The 14,642-nt window shown below is 56.7% G+C and overlaps 1 protein-coding gene across 1 annotated transcript in view; it reads left to right on the forward strand.

Annotated features, from left to right (window-relative positions):
- The window catches only part of LOC131674312 (uncharacterized), a 33,420-nt gene that overhangs the window by 14,578 nt on the left and 4,200 nt on the right, over nt 1–14,642 (forward strand). The window contains exons 2-3 of the mRNA XM_058952909.1: nt 7,292–7,481; nt 7,548–7,732. Coding sequence (XP_058808892.1) covers nt 7,292–7,481; nt 7,548–7,732 — 375 coding nt within the window. The remainder of the gene's footprint in view (nt 1–7,291; nt 7,482–7,547; nt 7,733–14,642) is intronic.

The raw sequence follows: 14,642 nt of genomic DNA on the forward strand, positions 1-14,642 counted from the left end.
TCCAAGTATTCTCCTCGACCGAGCTCGTTTTATCTGTTCGCTGGCGATTTTATGAAAACGCGCGTTCCGAATCCGAGACGGGTCGCCAATCCAATTGCAGATCGGACCCCTTGCGCGCGGGGCATCAATGAAATGGTTAATTTTTCGCCAGGTGGAAAAGCATAGCGATGTATTACACTTTCGCCTCTCGGTTTCCGTTCGCCGCTGCGCGGAAGAGTGTATCGTATAATCGTTATTCTCGCAGAGCGCTACTTTTGAACGCGTAGGGAAGGCGGGGGGGGGGGGGGGCGTACAGACAGGTATCGGTTGCGCTGTGGTTTCTTTTGCACACACGCGCGTTTGTGTGTCTCGTCGCGCGCTAATTAAGAGTCTGCTCGCTCGTAGCGATTTGCCAGTGCTTGAAATTTCTCATGAAATATGACTTAATCGATTTCCTAAAAAGTGAAGGTATTTCTCGTCTCGGGGCACCAAACTGCATACGCTTGTCCTACATGAAAATCGAGGTGGAACTAGTTCGCCTAATAACCTCGCGAGCGTGGCCCGGTTAATTCCTTCCGCTCGCGTTCTCACTGGTCGGGCGAGCGACTGTCCGATGAAATTCCGACTTGCCCCTTAGCCGTTGGTACTCGTACCGCGCGACGAAAAGAAAGCGCCAGGAAACGCCGAAAAGTCATCGCAAGATGATCGAAATCGAATACAAAGTAGGTGGATCGATCGGCAATTGCCTTTGCTCTGTCCTATACTATTGAGCCAGTTTCGGTTGGGAAAACGGCGCCGCTCGGGCGCACAAACTCGTTCTACTGTTATGATCGTCGCGCGCAGATACGCGTGTTGCGTACACGCAAATAGCGCAACAGTTTGGCAAGAAGGGCAAGCGAGACAGGAGCCGCACGCGACACAGATGTCGTTGGCGAGTCGCGGACGCGCAATCGCACCGGTAGCTCTCGGCTCCGAAAATTACAGGCGGCGAGCGTAGCATTCCGTTGAATTCGCTGGCGCGCGCGCGCATAACAGAGTCGCCATGCACGTCAGCGCGTTTCGATATAATTGGCTTCTCTCGTGCCGCTACCGCTGCCGCTACGGCAAGCAGATTGAGACGACAATGTCGCGCGCGGTGCACGCACGCGTATCAATCATCTTCGCCGATCTCGCCTCCGCGGCGATAATCGATTTTCCCGGCGCAGAGCCGAGTTGATTGTTAATTGATAACCGCGGGAGAAGAGCTCGCCGCCGCGGCCTTTTGAATTTTGACGCTCGGCTCGTGCGTGCGCGACGCTCATCCTTTCACCGCGAGCGAGCGAGTAATGGGCAGACGAGCAACGATACGCTCGTTACGAAAAAAAGAAGAAAAAAGCACGCGGTGCGACGTCTACTCGTCGGCGCATAATGCGCGACGAGATTTATTACGGGCTCGCGCTCGCCGCAAAGGACGCTCTCTCTCCGCCATTTACATCCGCGATATTTATTATGCAGCTGCAGCGACTCATTCCCCGCGTTAGGTAATACGCGCCTGTGCATCGTTACGTGCGCTTCTCTCGATGTGTGTACACGGAATAATCCACGCCCCGACACGCGAAGAATCCGATTGTAATAATTCGACGCCGACAGCCAGTTCGTTTGCTCCTAAAATCGTAAAAAGCCTCTTTTCCTCATTTCCGCGGATCCAGGCGCGTATCGCGATGGAAATGGCGCGCGATTTATCGCGAAGGATAATTTGGCGGCGAGGAAAGCGCGCATTCCGTCCGCGGCGGCGCACAACGCGCGCAACGCGCGCCTGAGTTACGACCAGGCTAGCCAAGACGAACGGTGGTTCCGATCTTCCGGCAGCTCCCCGCCAACTCCTCTTGCGCTCCTCTCGTTCCGTCGGCGCGACTCGCCCACTCTTCTTCTTTTTTTCGATGTCGCCGCGCGAATCTGTGTCAGCGCGCCTATATTAACGTTGCAATCGTCGCTGCTTTTTGCGCAAGCACGCGTGCGGAGATAAGCTGACCTTCGCGAGCGGCAGCGCATGGTTGACCGACGCACTTCGCCCGGGGAGCCGCGCTGCGAGGGAGCAGACGCAACCTCGATCCCTTTCTTCCGATTTGCAAGATGCGCGATCGACACTTTCAGGACGGGCGCTCATTAGAGTACGCGCGACGCTGGACGCGGAGACACGCACTTTCACCGCTCCGCTCGTGTAACGGTAATTCGCCGACTCGCGGCTATTGTCCCAGTTTCCGAGCTCGCCGAATCTTCGGGCATCGTCGCGCGCGCTGACGAACGAGCGACTAATGGCGCCGCGCACTGGATTTATCTTCATTAACGGCCGCGAGCTGCCTCGTAAACCTGACTCTTTCCCGTGTACCGGTGCAACTACAACTCTCTTGCGCTCGCCCGCTCGCGCCGATTTATTATTATTTGACAGCTGCCGTTCGCGCGCGGAATCAATCTGGAGCAGCGAACGCTCGTTCTCTCTCGCTGTCTTTCCGCGCCGGCGCGGCGAAATTTGTTGCTCCGTCGCTGTATAAACACGCGTCGGCGAGGCCCTTAGGGTCACGCGAGGCTTGTTTATGCACGCTCGCCTCGAGCTGCTCGCTTTTGCGGACCGCGATAATTGCGCAGCCTTGCTCTCGCGCGCGCAGCTCTCCTTTGCCTCGTTTTTCGCATTAAAATTGCCCGCGCGATTGATTCGCTCGCTTCGCTTTGATCCTAGCCACGCGGCGAATAATCGGCGAATAATCGAGGGGGCAACGCCGATTAAATTTTAATTAAGCCCGATGATTCGGCGACGAGCTTGCATATCGACGCGAAACGCGCTTGGCCTTCGCGCCATTATTATTTCCTTGGCTGCTGCAATAAAACCGAGATAGCGCTCTCGCGCCGAAGTTGGCGTGCGGCTGCACAGCACTGACCTCCGGCCCAGCTGCCCGACAAATAGACTCGCGTGGGAAGCACCCGTCCTCGTAGTCGGGGCCGTAAATGACTTTGTCGCGCGACGGCTCTTTTTTCGCAGGCCCGAGAAGGGATCAACCTGCTCAACCTGCTGACCCAATCGATTTTTACGGCTGCGAGCAGACGACCGACGGCTCGCCGCTTTGTAGCGAGCCGCAGCCGCGCAGCGTTATATTGAAATGGCGCGCGTAATCGAAGCGGGGCTGCGGTGCAGTAGTAGCCGTCGCGGACTCGTTAACCCAACCGCCAGCCAGGAGCGAGCAGATAGAGATCGCGCCTATACAGATCGCGCCAACGTCCTGCGCAACCTTTCTTTTTCGCGACGCCCATTACGCTTGCTTGCTCGTCTCGTTGTACCCTTGGAGATCGACTCGCGCGCTAACTGCATCTCATCTTTTTCCTCCTTCTCGCCAACGAACGCTTGGCAGACGACAACCGAGGCGCTTTTGCGAACCGCGCGACGTCGACGGGATTCGACCGACGAAGCGAGCGGCGAGCAGGCTTTCCGGAGGACGAGTGACCGCGCGTTCGTCATTAGTGTCATTAGCCGCAGAGCTAAGCGAGCTGGCATTTCACTTTCGACCGTTGCGCGCTCTCCGTGCCACGGCGTTATTGTCTCGAGCGCGTGTTACGCAAATTTGGTTGTCGCAGCAGCTCGAACGCAAATTTACCGCTAGCCGGCGCATCGTAAACGCTCGCTATGTTTGAACGCTGCGGCAGCAGCTCGGACCGAAGGCGTTTTGAAACGTCCGCTCTCGACTGGCGTCACGGGGAGCTGGGCTGCGAATGGCGACAACCAGAGCCTCTTCTCATTGCCGCGCTAATCAACGGCCATTCTTTTGTTTGCCGCGGCGGCTTGCAAAATTTGCCTGCCTACCTGGAATCCTTCGAGTGCTTGGACTTCTGCTTTCCATTCGTGACGCGCCCGCGGCTGCTGCTGGCGCAGATCGAAGAGACAAATGTGAAAGCTGCGCGGATGCAGCGCGCAGACGCCGAAGCTTGCCGATGTGGCAGCGGCGTCGCGAGGCGAACGTGCGGGCTATCGGATTTCAACGAGGGGTCTTTACGCTCTGGATGCCGGCGCGGCCCTGGACCGGCGTCTTCCGCGCTTGTCTGTGCTCTGCAGCGCCACGCCGGTCCTTCGGTGCTCGCGCGCAGCGGCCCGAGCAACGGCGGAGCGGAACTCGCACTTCTCCAGTTGGCGCGCGCGTTAACAATCGAAACAACGATCGACGTTCTTGTGACCGTCATCACTCGTGCACTTATCTGGAAGCGCCGCGCGGTAAACGTCTTGTAATTTCCCATTCATGGCCAATGACACTCGGACGTTTGCGAGCTGTGTGAACGTTCCCTCGGCAATCAACGCGTAACCTTAAGCGCGGAAAGAAAAAGAGATGCAATAATTGGTCTATTTAACACTCCCGAGAGTGAGACCTCTGCCTTTTGGAATGAGCTAATCGCAGAAGTAAGCGCGTCTACGAAACAAAAGCGCGTATATGGGAAAACCGAGTAGTGCGCGCGCGCGCGCGCGCGTGGCGTTCGCGAGAAGCCCCGTTTCCTCGTCTCGCCCTGCATCGGCAAGTGCAACAGCCGATAGCACACATGAAATACAGCTTGATCGCTCTCGACGCTCGTCAATTCTCTGCTCGTCTGCTTCTCTGCTTGGTGCCGTGCGGTGAGACCGTCACGCTCGAAACAGATATAGCACTCGAAATGCGCACAATAGCTCGCTGTCAATCGTTTATATTCTCTCTCGAAATAACTCGTATCCTTACGGCAAAAAATACTATTTATTCGGGCTTGGCTTGTTTCGGCTCGTCGTTTGGCTTTTTTTCTTTTATTTTATTTTTTTTAATAGCCGTGACGACGAACAATTTGAAAGCCATGAAATCCGCTTCCTCAATTTGTTGTTCGGTCTTTTTACCATTTCGAAAGCCGGTGCAATGCAAATCACGCCGCCTGCCGAAGAATCCAACGGAGGTCGGGAAGCCAAGCAAGCCGTTGAAACGGAACGCATGTTAACGCGTGCCAATTACGCAACGAAGGCACACAAAAGAGGAACGATAGCGGAGATGAACTTGTCAATGTGTCCGCGCGGCAATTACATCGCGCGATTGTGCAGCGCGTACCGGGCCATATCTGCAGCGGGATCGCGAAGCGACCGATCGATCGACCGATCGCAAAGCTCGCGAGCTCGAGAAGGCGGCCGTCCGCGAGCATGAACGGCAGCATCGCGATTCTCGTGCGCTGTTGGCGCGCGCTGATCGATGTTACGACGCTTCATTGTCTAGTAATGAGGCTGGGAGGGGCAGGATGCTCTCGGCGAGCGCGAGAATCGGCTTCGTCGCGATGCTATCTTGGGATGTACGTATGGTTAAGTGCCCACGCTCGCGCGCGGACTCGGCTGATTCATCGCGAGGCTAATCGCCGGCGCAGCGCGCCTGACAACGAGCCTCTCAACCGCAGAGCCACCAGCGTCGCGACGTTCGCTTGGCGATTCGCTGGCACAGCCGCCTCGTCGAATTCATCAGCGGCAAGCTCGAGCCATCGCGTCGGGCATACCGAGTCGCTAATTGAAGAATTAGGCGAACGGCTTCTAGGGGGTGGGCCTTCCAATGGTAATAACTCAATTGATATTGTTGGCGAGTGGCGCGACGATCGAAGAGCGAGGAAGCCTCGAGCGCTAATAAACCAACGAGTGCTCGCGTGCGTCGCTGCAGCCTGACGTGGAATAAATGAGGCCTCTTGACAAAACGGACAAGAAGACGGAAAAAGGGAGGAAGAGAGAGATGGAAGTGGAGCGATAGCGTATCGCGGAAAAACCGGTATAATTACGCAATTTAGATTCAGTCTTACGATTCCGGTTTCTGGACCTTTCATTAAAAGCGAGAGTGGGCGTGCTGCAGATGCGCGCAGCTTCTCGCCCGATCGCGCATTAGTCGCCGACGTCGCGTCCACTCCCACCAGTCCGGTCGCCGCGACGACGTGTGTCACGTATCGGCGCGCTTCGGAATTCGTTATTACACGGCGACGACGCCTGCGTCTACGAGCTTCCGAGAAGTCCGTTTAGATTCGCGCGGCGAAAGTCACGTGTGACCGCGCTCGCGCTCGCGGCTTGGCGTGCTGTCACCGCGACAGACGCGGCCGGGGACGAAAGATAACTCCTACACCTCTCATCAATATTGAGAGGCATTGTTGTCGTACGAGCTAGATCCGCCTCCGTGCCCGTGTGCCAGCTATGGAAAACACCGAGGCGCGACAATGCTCGATGATTAGGCCTTACGTAAGCTTGTGCGCGGTGCGTCCCGCGTCTTGGCAGCCGGTCAAATTTGCCCGCGGTTCCGAGGAACGCGCGTGTCGGACGGCGACTCTCGGGCAGACGCGACAGGTTCGAGGACCGAAAATCGCGTATTATATTTCCTCGCGTGTTTGCGTGGTAATTAACAGGCCGATAGCGATAGCGGTCGACTGATAGCTGCGTCAGCTTTAGTCGACAAGTTGCAGGGGCCGCCTCGCTCGCCAAGCGCACGTTCGCCGGACGGAGCAGCCACTCTCCCCTCGAGTTTTGCAGCGTGAAATCACACGGGCGAACGGAGAAGCAGCTCCGAGCGAGAGCAATTAGGGGCATTCCTTTGCGGACGAGGCGGAGTATTTCTGCGGTGGAACAGCCGGAACAACCAGCTGAAACGGCCCTTCTCACACTCAAATTGATTTCGACGTTGCTCTCGGCCCGCTCGAGCGTAAGCACCAGCAACCCCTCGGCGTGCGTGCAATTCCTTTGTTTTTGTGCTCGGATGACGCGATTACGATTGCGCTCCATTCGACAGCCGGCTGTTTGATTCACAAAATTGGACCTTTGCAAAAGGAAGACAACGAATGCCGAGTCTTTGCCGAGAAATCAGTTTTGATGATCTCGTTCCATCTCGCTGACAGCCGGAAAAACTCCGAAGCGTCGGGGAGACTAAAAAAATTGATTTCGGATTCAACGGAGTAAGGAGCCATTGTGGGCCAAGGGTTCGTTTTTATAAACCTTGGTTCTTTCTGGTCGGCGACCGTCAGCCCGTGTGCAATGCGTTCCCGAACAATTGGCCAACTGGTTGTCGCCGTTCGTTCTGCGTGGACGTTGCGGAGTTTGCGTCGTTATATCGGGATAACGAAGTAAGCCCGCGACGAGTGGCGAGCGCGAAATTGTGAGGCTCGACAGGTATGAGATTTCGCAAGGGATGAGAGTGTTGGCTGCGTGTAATTCTGGGAAAGGCGAATGGCTCCGAGATTGCGAGGCCGCGAGAAGACGAGAGTAGCAGGAGCTTGAACGAAGCTGCAGAGAGGCTAAAGGCGCGCGTGGTTATTGTTGCAGTTGGCCGCAGTGTCGCCGGCAGCGGTGTCGTCTGCGGTCGGCCCGGTGCTGCTCAAGTACAGGGTTTGCCGGCCGCGGCTGCTGCTCGCTGGCTCGAGGGCCGAGGTCGATCCCGCGGCCGACGTGGCCCTTCTGCACGGCGAGGTGCTGCTCATCGAGGACTCGGCTCGGCAGTACAGCCCCATCGGAGGTAACGATCCGCGCGCGCGCGCGCGCGCTTCTGCGTGTCCGTTGAGCGCCGTCGTTTGTCTTGCAGACAGCGATCGGCGATACCGAACGACGGAGAAGCTGCTGATCGCCGAGGAGGAGTACCGAGAATGCCTGTGCAGCGCCAGAGAGCTGTACGCCCGGCCCTTAGCGCGGAACTACCCCGACTTTCACGACGTCATATTCCAACCACTGGCTGAACTTGCCAAGGTCAGCGCGGAGCTCTGCCGAAGGGTAAGTTGCGGCGAGAGCGAGCGCGTGCACTCGGAGAGCCAGCGCCCGACGGTAGAGGACCCGGCAGCGCGCCGAGCACGCCGGCACACGACCTCCTGCGCGCGTCGATCCCGACAGATGGAGACACTCGCGTCTCCTCTCCTGCCGCGAGCGTCGATCGGACGATCAGCTGGCGAGTCGGTACGGACGTCGCGATTGGAAAGTCGCTCGTCCGAGCGAGCTTTTTGCGCGTTGACGGGAGAGGATGCGGGTGGGGGCACGAAACGAAGGCGGACAGCCAGCGGCGAGCGAGCGCTGCGTAAAAAGCCGAAAGAAAGCCAGACGCGCGGAGTTGCAGGCGAGTGGAGGCTGGGGCTTCGGGCTGCCACGGACAACAGCGCCGAGCGAGCAGGTGCGGAATCAAGAATAGCCGTGAGGGCGCGCTCGCAGCGGGGCGCGCCGTGAAAATAAAAGGGAGGCGGCCGGAAACGCGCGTGCCAGCCGCGGCTATGGCTCGCGGAGTCGCGCGACGAGCGGCGCTCGGCTGGCTCTGCGAAGGCGCGCGAAAGGGGTTAGCGAGTCGGCACGAATGATGACAGTGCTTGGCGCACCCGCGTAAAGATTCGCGGAGCGAGGCAGGCGCCAGCCGGAGCAAAAACAAAGAGCTTCCGACTGACGCGCGGCGCACGCCCCTCGAAAGAGGACCGAGCCGTTTACGAGCGCCGCGCGGAGACGCGGCTAATCTTTAGCTTCTTATTATTAGCTCGTAAAGCCCGGACGTTTTCATTTCGATCTGCCGCCGCCGCTCACTCGTAAAAGCGATTATTAATTGAAAAGGAAACCCATTGCCGGCCCTGCCCACTCCTTTTTTGCCGCCATCGTCTCTCGGTCGAACGACTCCCCGTCCAATTTATATGTCATTCTTCTTGGGCTAATTTCCGAGGGAGCCGGGGCTTCTTTTCTTTTTTGCCGGCGTCTTGGCAGCGTCGTCCCGGCAAATGGCACTGCGAGCCGCGCCGATAGACAATAGAGTCGTCCTCGCCGCCGCTGCGGGATCGGAGCCGCGCGCCGTCACTGCGACTCGCGCGCCTGGGCGTGCCGGGGCTCCGTTCACGATGAAATGTTCGAGAGCGAGTTTTCAGCGAGCGCGTAATTGCCGTGCGCGTGTTTGCCTTGGAGAAACTACTGCAGCCTCGGAGAGAGAGACAAATATTGATGCGTGCATCGCGCTCGGGAGTTTATTAACCCATTTAATCTATAAATAACCACGACGGGGCCGATGTATTTACTGCGAAAGGGCCGGAGTCGGAGAAAAATGGACGTCGGCCGAGCGCTGCGGCTAATAGCCCGTAGCCCGGCCAGGAAAAACAGTGTCTCGCTGCTTCGCGCGCAGCCAGAAATAATAGGATAAATGCAAATGCCGCGGCGTAAGTTTCAGCGCGCGCGCGAGCTCCGAGGCATGTTCATAGGCGTATCCCCGGCCGCATCGCCTCGCGTATAAAATATGTCGTCTTTGGCATAACAAGTGCCAGCAGGAGCAAGACGAAGTGCGCTCGGGATGCCTTTCCCCGCTGGCGTTGCTCGACAATTAAGCGTAATCACACACCTGGGGAGTCGCGCTTTCTCGATCCGAAAAAAAAAGCGAGAACGACGGCAAGCTCTCCCGCGATATTCGAGCTCGTAAATAAAGCTTTTTGCTCTCTCTTTCTCTCTCGCTCGCTCGCTCGCTCGCTCATTCACTCACTCGAAATGCCTGAAAGCTACCTCTCGCGAAAGTAGTTTTCCACCTCGCGCGCTGCCGGTTGTGCGGCGCATACGCGTGCACGAGCCCTCGAGACGCGCGGTTGTCTTCGAGGGCGCTAATGAAACGGCAGCACCGCTCGGAGAGCTGCCAAATGCCTTTCTGCGCGTCGCTCGCGGCTCGCGAAAGCGTGCGACGACTATAGGCCTGCGCGAGTCGAATGCTAAAGCGTGGCGGCAGCATTTGCGAGCGAAAGTGGCGAGTTCGCGCTCGGGTTCTTCTCCTGTCGTTCGGCGGCGCCTCTTCGGGCGTCCCGGTTAATTGCGCGAAGAAGAGGCGCGTCGGATGGATCTGGTGCACGTGCGCCGCGTCCGATTGGGTCGTAGGTGCCGCGGCAAGTCAATGCTCGCGAGAGAGTGCAGAGCAGGAAGTTTAATAACCTGATCGTCGTTGCGCGCCTGCTCCGCGTGCAGTTAGCGCGCGCTCGTCCGTTTCTTCTCTGCTGCCGCTTCCTCTTCTTTTACTGCCGCTGTTGCCGCTGCTGATCGGCTCGCGCATGCCTATAGAGTCGCTCTATGGCCCGACAAAGAAATTTCTTCGCTAGATTACGCAGAGAGAGAGAGAGAGAGCCCGTACCTTTTACTGCTGCCTGCGAATGCAGATCTCCGCCTCCCTTTCGAATTCGCATTATCGCCAGCCGAGCTCCATTAGGCTGTTTTCTCGCCGCGCAGGCTAACGACCCAGCGATCGCCGGGAAATTGGATAAGCCCGGGCGAGATGATGTACGCACCTCCGTCCGAGAGGCAGAGAGAAAGAGAGAAACCGCGATAAAAACTCGTCTTGAGCGCGCGGCCCGAGAGAGAGAGAGAAAGAGAGAGAGAGAGCGAGGAATGCAAAAAGGAGCGAGCGAAGCGTAGAAATTTTGGGCAGAGGAGAGTGACTTATGAATCTGGCTGGCCGACCGCTGCGAAGAGCAAAAAACGACGGTAATGGGCAGCAGTGAGAGAGTGAGGGGCGAGTGGTCGAAGCGCGACCACGCGTGAAACTCGAGACAAGAGCGAGGTGTCGCGAGCCCTCGCTGGATCGATCATATGGCTACGGTGAATAATTTCAGCGCCAATAACGGTCGAGCGTCGATAGATCGCTGCGTGGCGATGCGCCGACGCGACCCGCACTCCCCCGCCGCCGCGTCCAGTCGCTCGTCTCACCTCGATATGCGCCTTACGCGCGCGCGCGCGTAATCTAAGAGGAACCGCCGGATCACCGCTCGCATCGTCTTTTCGCCTCTCCGAGAAAATTGAATAAAACTCGTCGCTTGATTTTATTTTTGCGCCGTGCTGCGCGCGTATAACGCGTATCGGGACGATCTCTGTCTCTTTCTCTCTCTCTCTCTCTCTCTCTTTCTTGAAATTTAAGAGCTCTGTGCCTCCATTTTTTCTTTTACTTTTTCAACATGACGCATGTCGGTCGATTTTTATGCCTGGAAACATCAGCTCGAGGTTCCCGATGAACGAACCTGTCCAATTTACTGTTCATGTAAAAATATCGTTGTAGCTCTTTTTTTATTTTGAAATGCGTCGTTTCCGACTGGTTCGTTCCTTCTTTCGATTCGATATTTTCGCCAGATCTTTATGCACGTAACCCGTTGAGTTACGCGTTCTCTTCTTTCTTCACCTACCACAAATGAAATTTTAAATCGATTAGTTAGGTGAGTTCGTGTCTCGACCGTATTTGTTAAAAAACGCAAGCAACTTACGAGTAGGACATTTCTAACGACCGGCATATTAAAAGATAACATTCTAATATGCTGTAAGATATGGTACAGTAACAGATACGAGACAAATTTCATAATAAGATCAACATAAAATAAAGAAAAAACATGTGATTGGTGTAAAACAAAAAAAATTACGCACTTGTTACTTATTTGTCTGTTTTCCATAATTTGCTGGAATGAATAAGCTCCAAAAGTATTGGATGTCGATAACTGATGTCCACTCGACGCCTTACCATTCTTGTGGGAATATATCGCTGACCAAATCTGACAGCTGAATGAACGAATAAGTGTTATCAGTGGAAGCGAGATGCATAATGGGCACGTGCGGGCGCGACAAAATGGTTAGGGAGCAGGCGGCTTGGCGGTCGCAGGGAAAGGTTATCGAACTGCCGACTATTTAAACTGTCGAGCTCTGAAGCTTTTAAAATACGAATTTAAAAGTGTGGCTGCGAGGATGCTCGCGAGAGCGAGGCGTCGAGGATGCAATCGAAGCCCAGGCGCGGACGAACAAAGCACGCGGAAGATGTAGCAACGTGTAATTTATGTCCAGTCGTGCGCGCGGCGGCCGATGAACGGCGACGAACGATGCTCGACAACGGCAATACTGGCGCTCGGCGCTGCAACAGTAGTGCGCGCGCGGGGGGCTTAAAAGTCGCCGAAAAGTCGGCTCGTCGCGAGCCGGCGAAACGTGGCCGCGCGCGAATTAACGGATCGACGACAATCCCACGCCGGCAATGTCGCGTCGTCGTCGCGCTGAATTCCCGACGGGGGACGAGATCGGGGCGGGTATAATCGTTTAATCGGATTTTTTTTCGGGCGAGTCGCGATAGCTTGCGCCGTCACGCTGAGCCCGTGTGACAATGCCGGACGGCGACGGTTGCGCGCGCAATCGCGAAGACCATGGAATGTGCGATTCGACATTGAAACAAGCGGGAGCTCGCACGCGCGTGCATTTTTGCGAGCAGGAACGCGCGCGGTCGATCGACTCGCCTCGGGTCCTGCGCGCACCCAGCGAATCGGCACTCGCCCGACGCTGGGATAATCCAAGGTCGTTAACGAAGCGAACGCCTCTGGCGTTAATGAAAAACGATCGCGCCACTCCGCCTCGATCGTTCCAATAGGTTCGCTCGCTCGCTCGCGGCGGGGCCGGCCGGCGGCGATGGCCCGCCTCCGTGCGCGCTGCGCGTCTCATTCCAGATGCCACCCCTGGCAACGACACCTTATCCGGCAGGCATGGGCTCTCGACGTCGCCGAGCCGCGGGAAAAGTGTCCGCGAGCACCCGGCGGCCGACTGTCGCTCGCTGGCGAGCCTCCGCGTAGGCGGCTGCGACAGGGCGGGTCGCGTCGACGCCGATCGACGCGAGATCGACGCTGCTATTCGGTCGCGTCGCGCGCTCTCGGCTCGTTCGTTCGGTCGCTCGCCTCGCCGCCCAGACGATAAAGACTCGCCGGCCGGCTGGCCTCGGAGCAAAAACCAACGTTACGACGCGCGCGCGCGAGATCACAAGCGCGCTACGAGCGACGCGAGAATAAATCTCGGACTCGCGCGCCGGCGAGGGCTTGCGAATGATTTAACGGTATTTATAAGACGCGCGCGGCAAAAAGCCGAGCTCGAGAATAAAGACTCGGCGTTATGGGCGAACGGCTCGCTCGCTCGTATACGTTCCAGCCCGGTCCTGCGCGCACCCAGTCTTGATAGCTCACTCGATCGCTCTCGACGCGCCGCGCTCGTTGGCTTTCGGCTGCGCTTCTCTCGCGCTCTGGACGGCCTCGGCCAGATGTCTTCCGACGGGTTTCTTAACGCAACCGCGGCAACTCGGTGTCCGTCTCGTAATATTGCTTTCCAGGCGAACCAAGTAAACAACCGACCTCCGAAAATAAACAAAACAATCCGTTTATACACGTTTCGGAGCAAAATGCAGGATCGAAACCAGTTGGTGATTTAACGGTTTACATAAATGCTCGTCGTTTGAGAGCAACGAAAAGAAAAGTGTGAACGCGGAGAGAGCAAAGGAAAAAAAAACAAAATAAAGCGGAGATCGAACACGACGGAGTTACGTAAAAGTGAGCGCGGAGTGCCGAACGGCAGTCGCGGTTGGCTTCGCTCCGGCGACAATATTTCAGTATGCGCGCGCGGCACTCGACTCGCGGAACTCTCCTTCTCGCGCACGTAGCTTTTTAAAGAGCAAGGTGCCTGCGTATTAACATAATTCCATGACTGAAATTACGTAATCCCGCTCTCGCGGTCGCGCGCGCGCCGCACAGAGACAGAAAGATATAGCCCGTACCACGACGCCGCCAAGCTCTTCTAATAAATTCCGATCGTGATTCATTGACCTTCGCTCGAGCTAACGCGCATTTTCCCGCCGCAGGAATTCCGCACAATCGCTTGAACTCCATCGCAAAAATTAACTCGAGAGAGAGACAGAGTGAGAGAAAAGCAGCCCCCCCCCCTCCCCCGTCTTTTTTTCCGTCGGTCGCTCTTCTCTTTTCGTTGCTTACTTCTGAACAGCGTATAATATGCAATGCATAAATGCATAAGGGCACGCGCTCGGCGGCGACCGCGACGAAGGGAGAAAGATAGGCATCGCCGTCACGGCCAGATGAGCCAGATGAACTACGACGTGACAATAAGACGCACCGCGAGCCCGCAGATGAGAGAGTCCGTCTTCTTGGACTCTGCTGCCAGTTGGAAGAGCATTCGCGCTGGCTTTGCGGCGCGGAGGGGGGGGGGCGCCTGTGCCGCCGAGTCGCGAAAATCCAAGACGTCGCTTCAATTTCACTTGTCTTGCGCTCTCGCCGACCGACGATAAATTGCAATCAGATATGCATGATTCGGACGCCGCATCGTCCGCGATTGCGACTCGCCGTGTCTTGCGCGAAAGGGCCGCCGCGCGTCGTTTATAATGCGGCGCAATCAAGCCACTGAAAAATGACGCACGAGGGCTTCACGGTATACGTTTATTTGGCGCAAGATCGAACGCTTGCCAAGCATATGGTCGGCATTGTTCGTCGAGCGAGAGCGATCTTTCCGTTTGGCGCCGAATCGTTCAACGAGAAATCCGGCCGAGACTCGAAACTTATTGGCTCGATCAATCGTGGACGCTTGGTACGCGCGCGCGGCCAGTTAATTTCGGGATACATTCAAATTTCAACAGGCCTGCAATCAGAGAATCGATTACGGCTGCGCGGCGCTCGTTTCTTTTTCCCTCGACGCTACGCCCGACCAATGCACGAGCGAAGCTTATAATCATTGGAATAACAAATAGCGGCCGGCGGACAATTAGTCAGTGAGTCACGCATCCCACACAAGGTCGGCATCGAGAAAAAAACCTCGGCAATTGGAATGGAGAGCTCCCGGCTCGAGATAATGCCACGGCGGAGAGCACGCGTGTACGCGTATATACGCGCGCGCG

This window comes from Phymastichus coffea, unplaced genomic scaffold, assembly GCF_024137745.1.
Source record: "Phymastichus coffea isolate CEN01 unplaced genomic scaffold, Cenicafe_Pcof_1.1 PCOF00227, whole genome shotgun sequence".
NCBI classification, from domain to species: Eukaryota; Metazoa; Arthropoda; class Insecta; order Hymenoptera; family Eulophidae; genus Phymastichus; species Phymastichus coffea.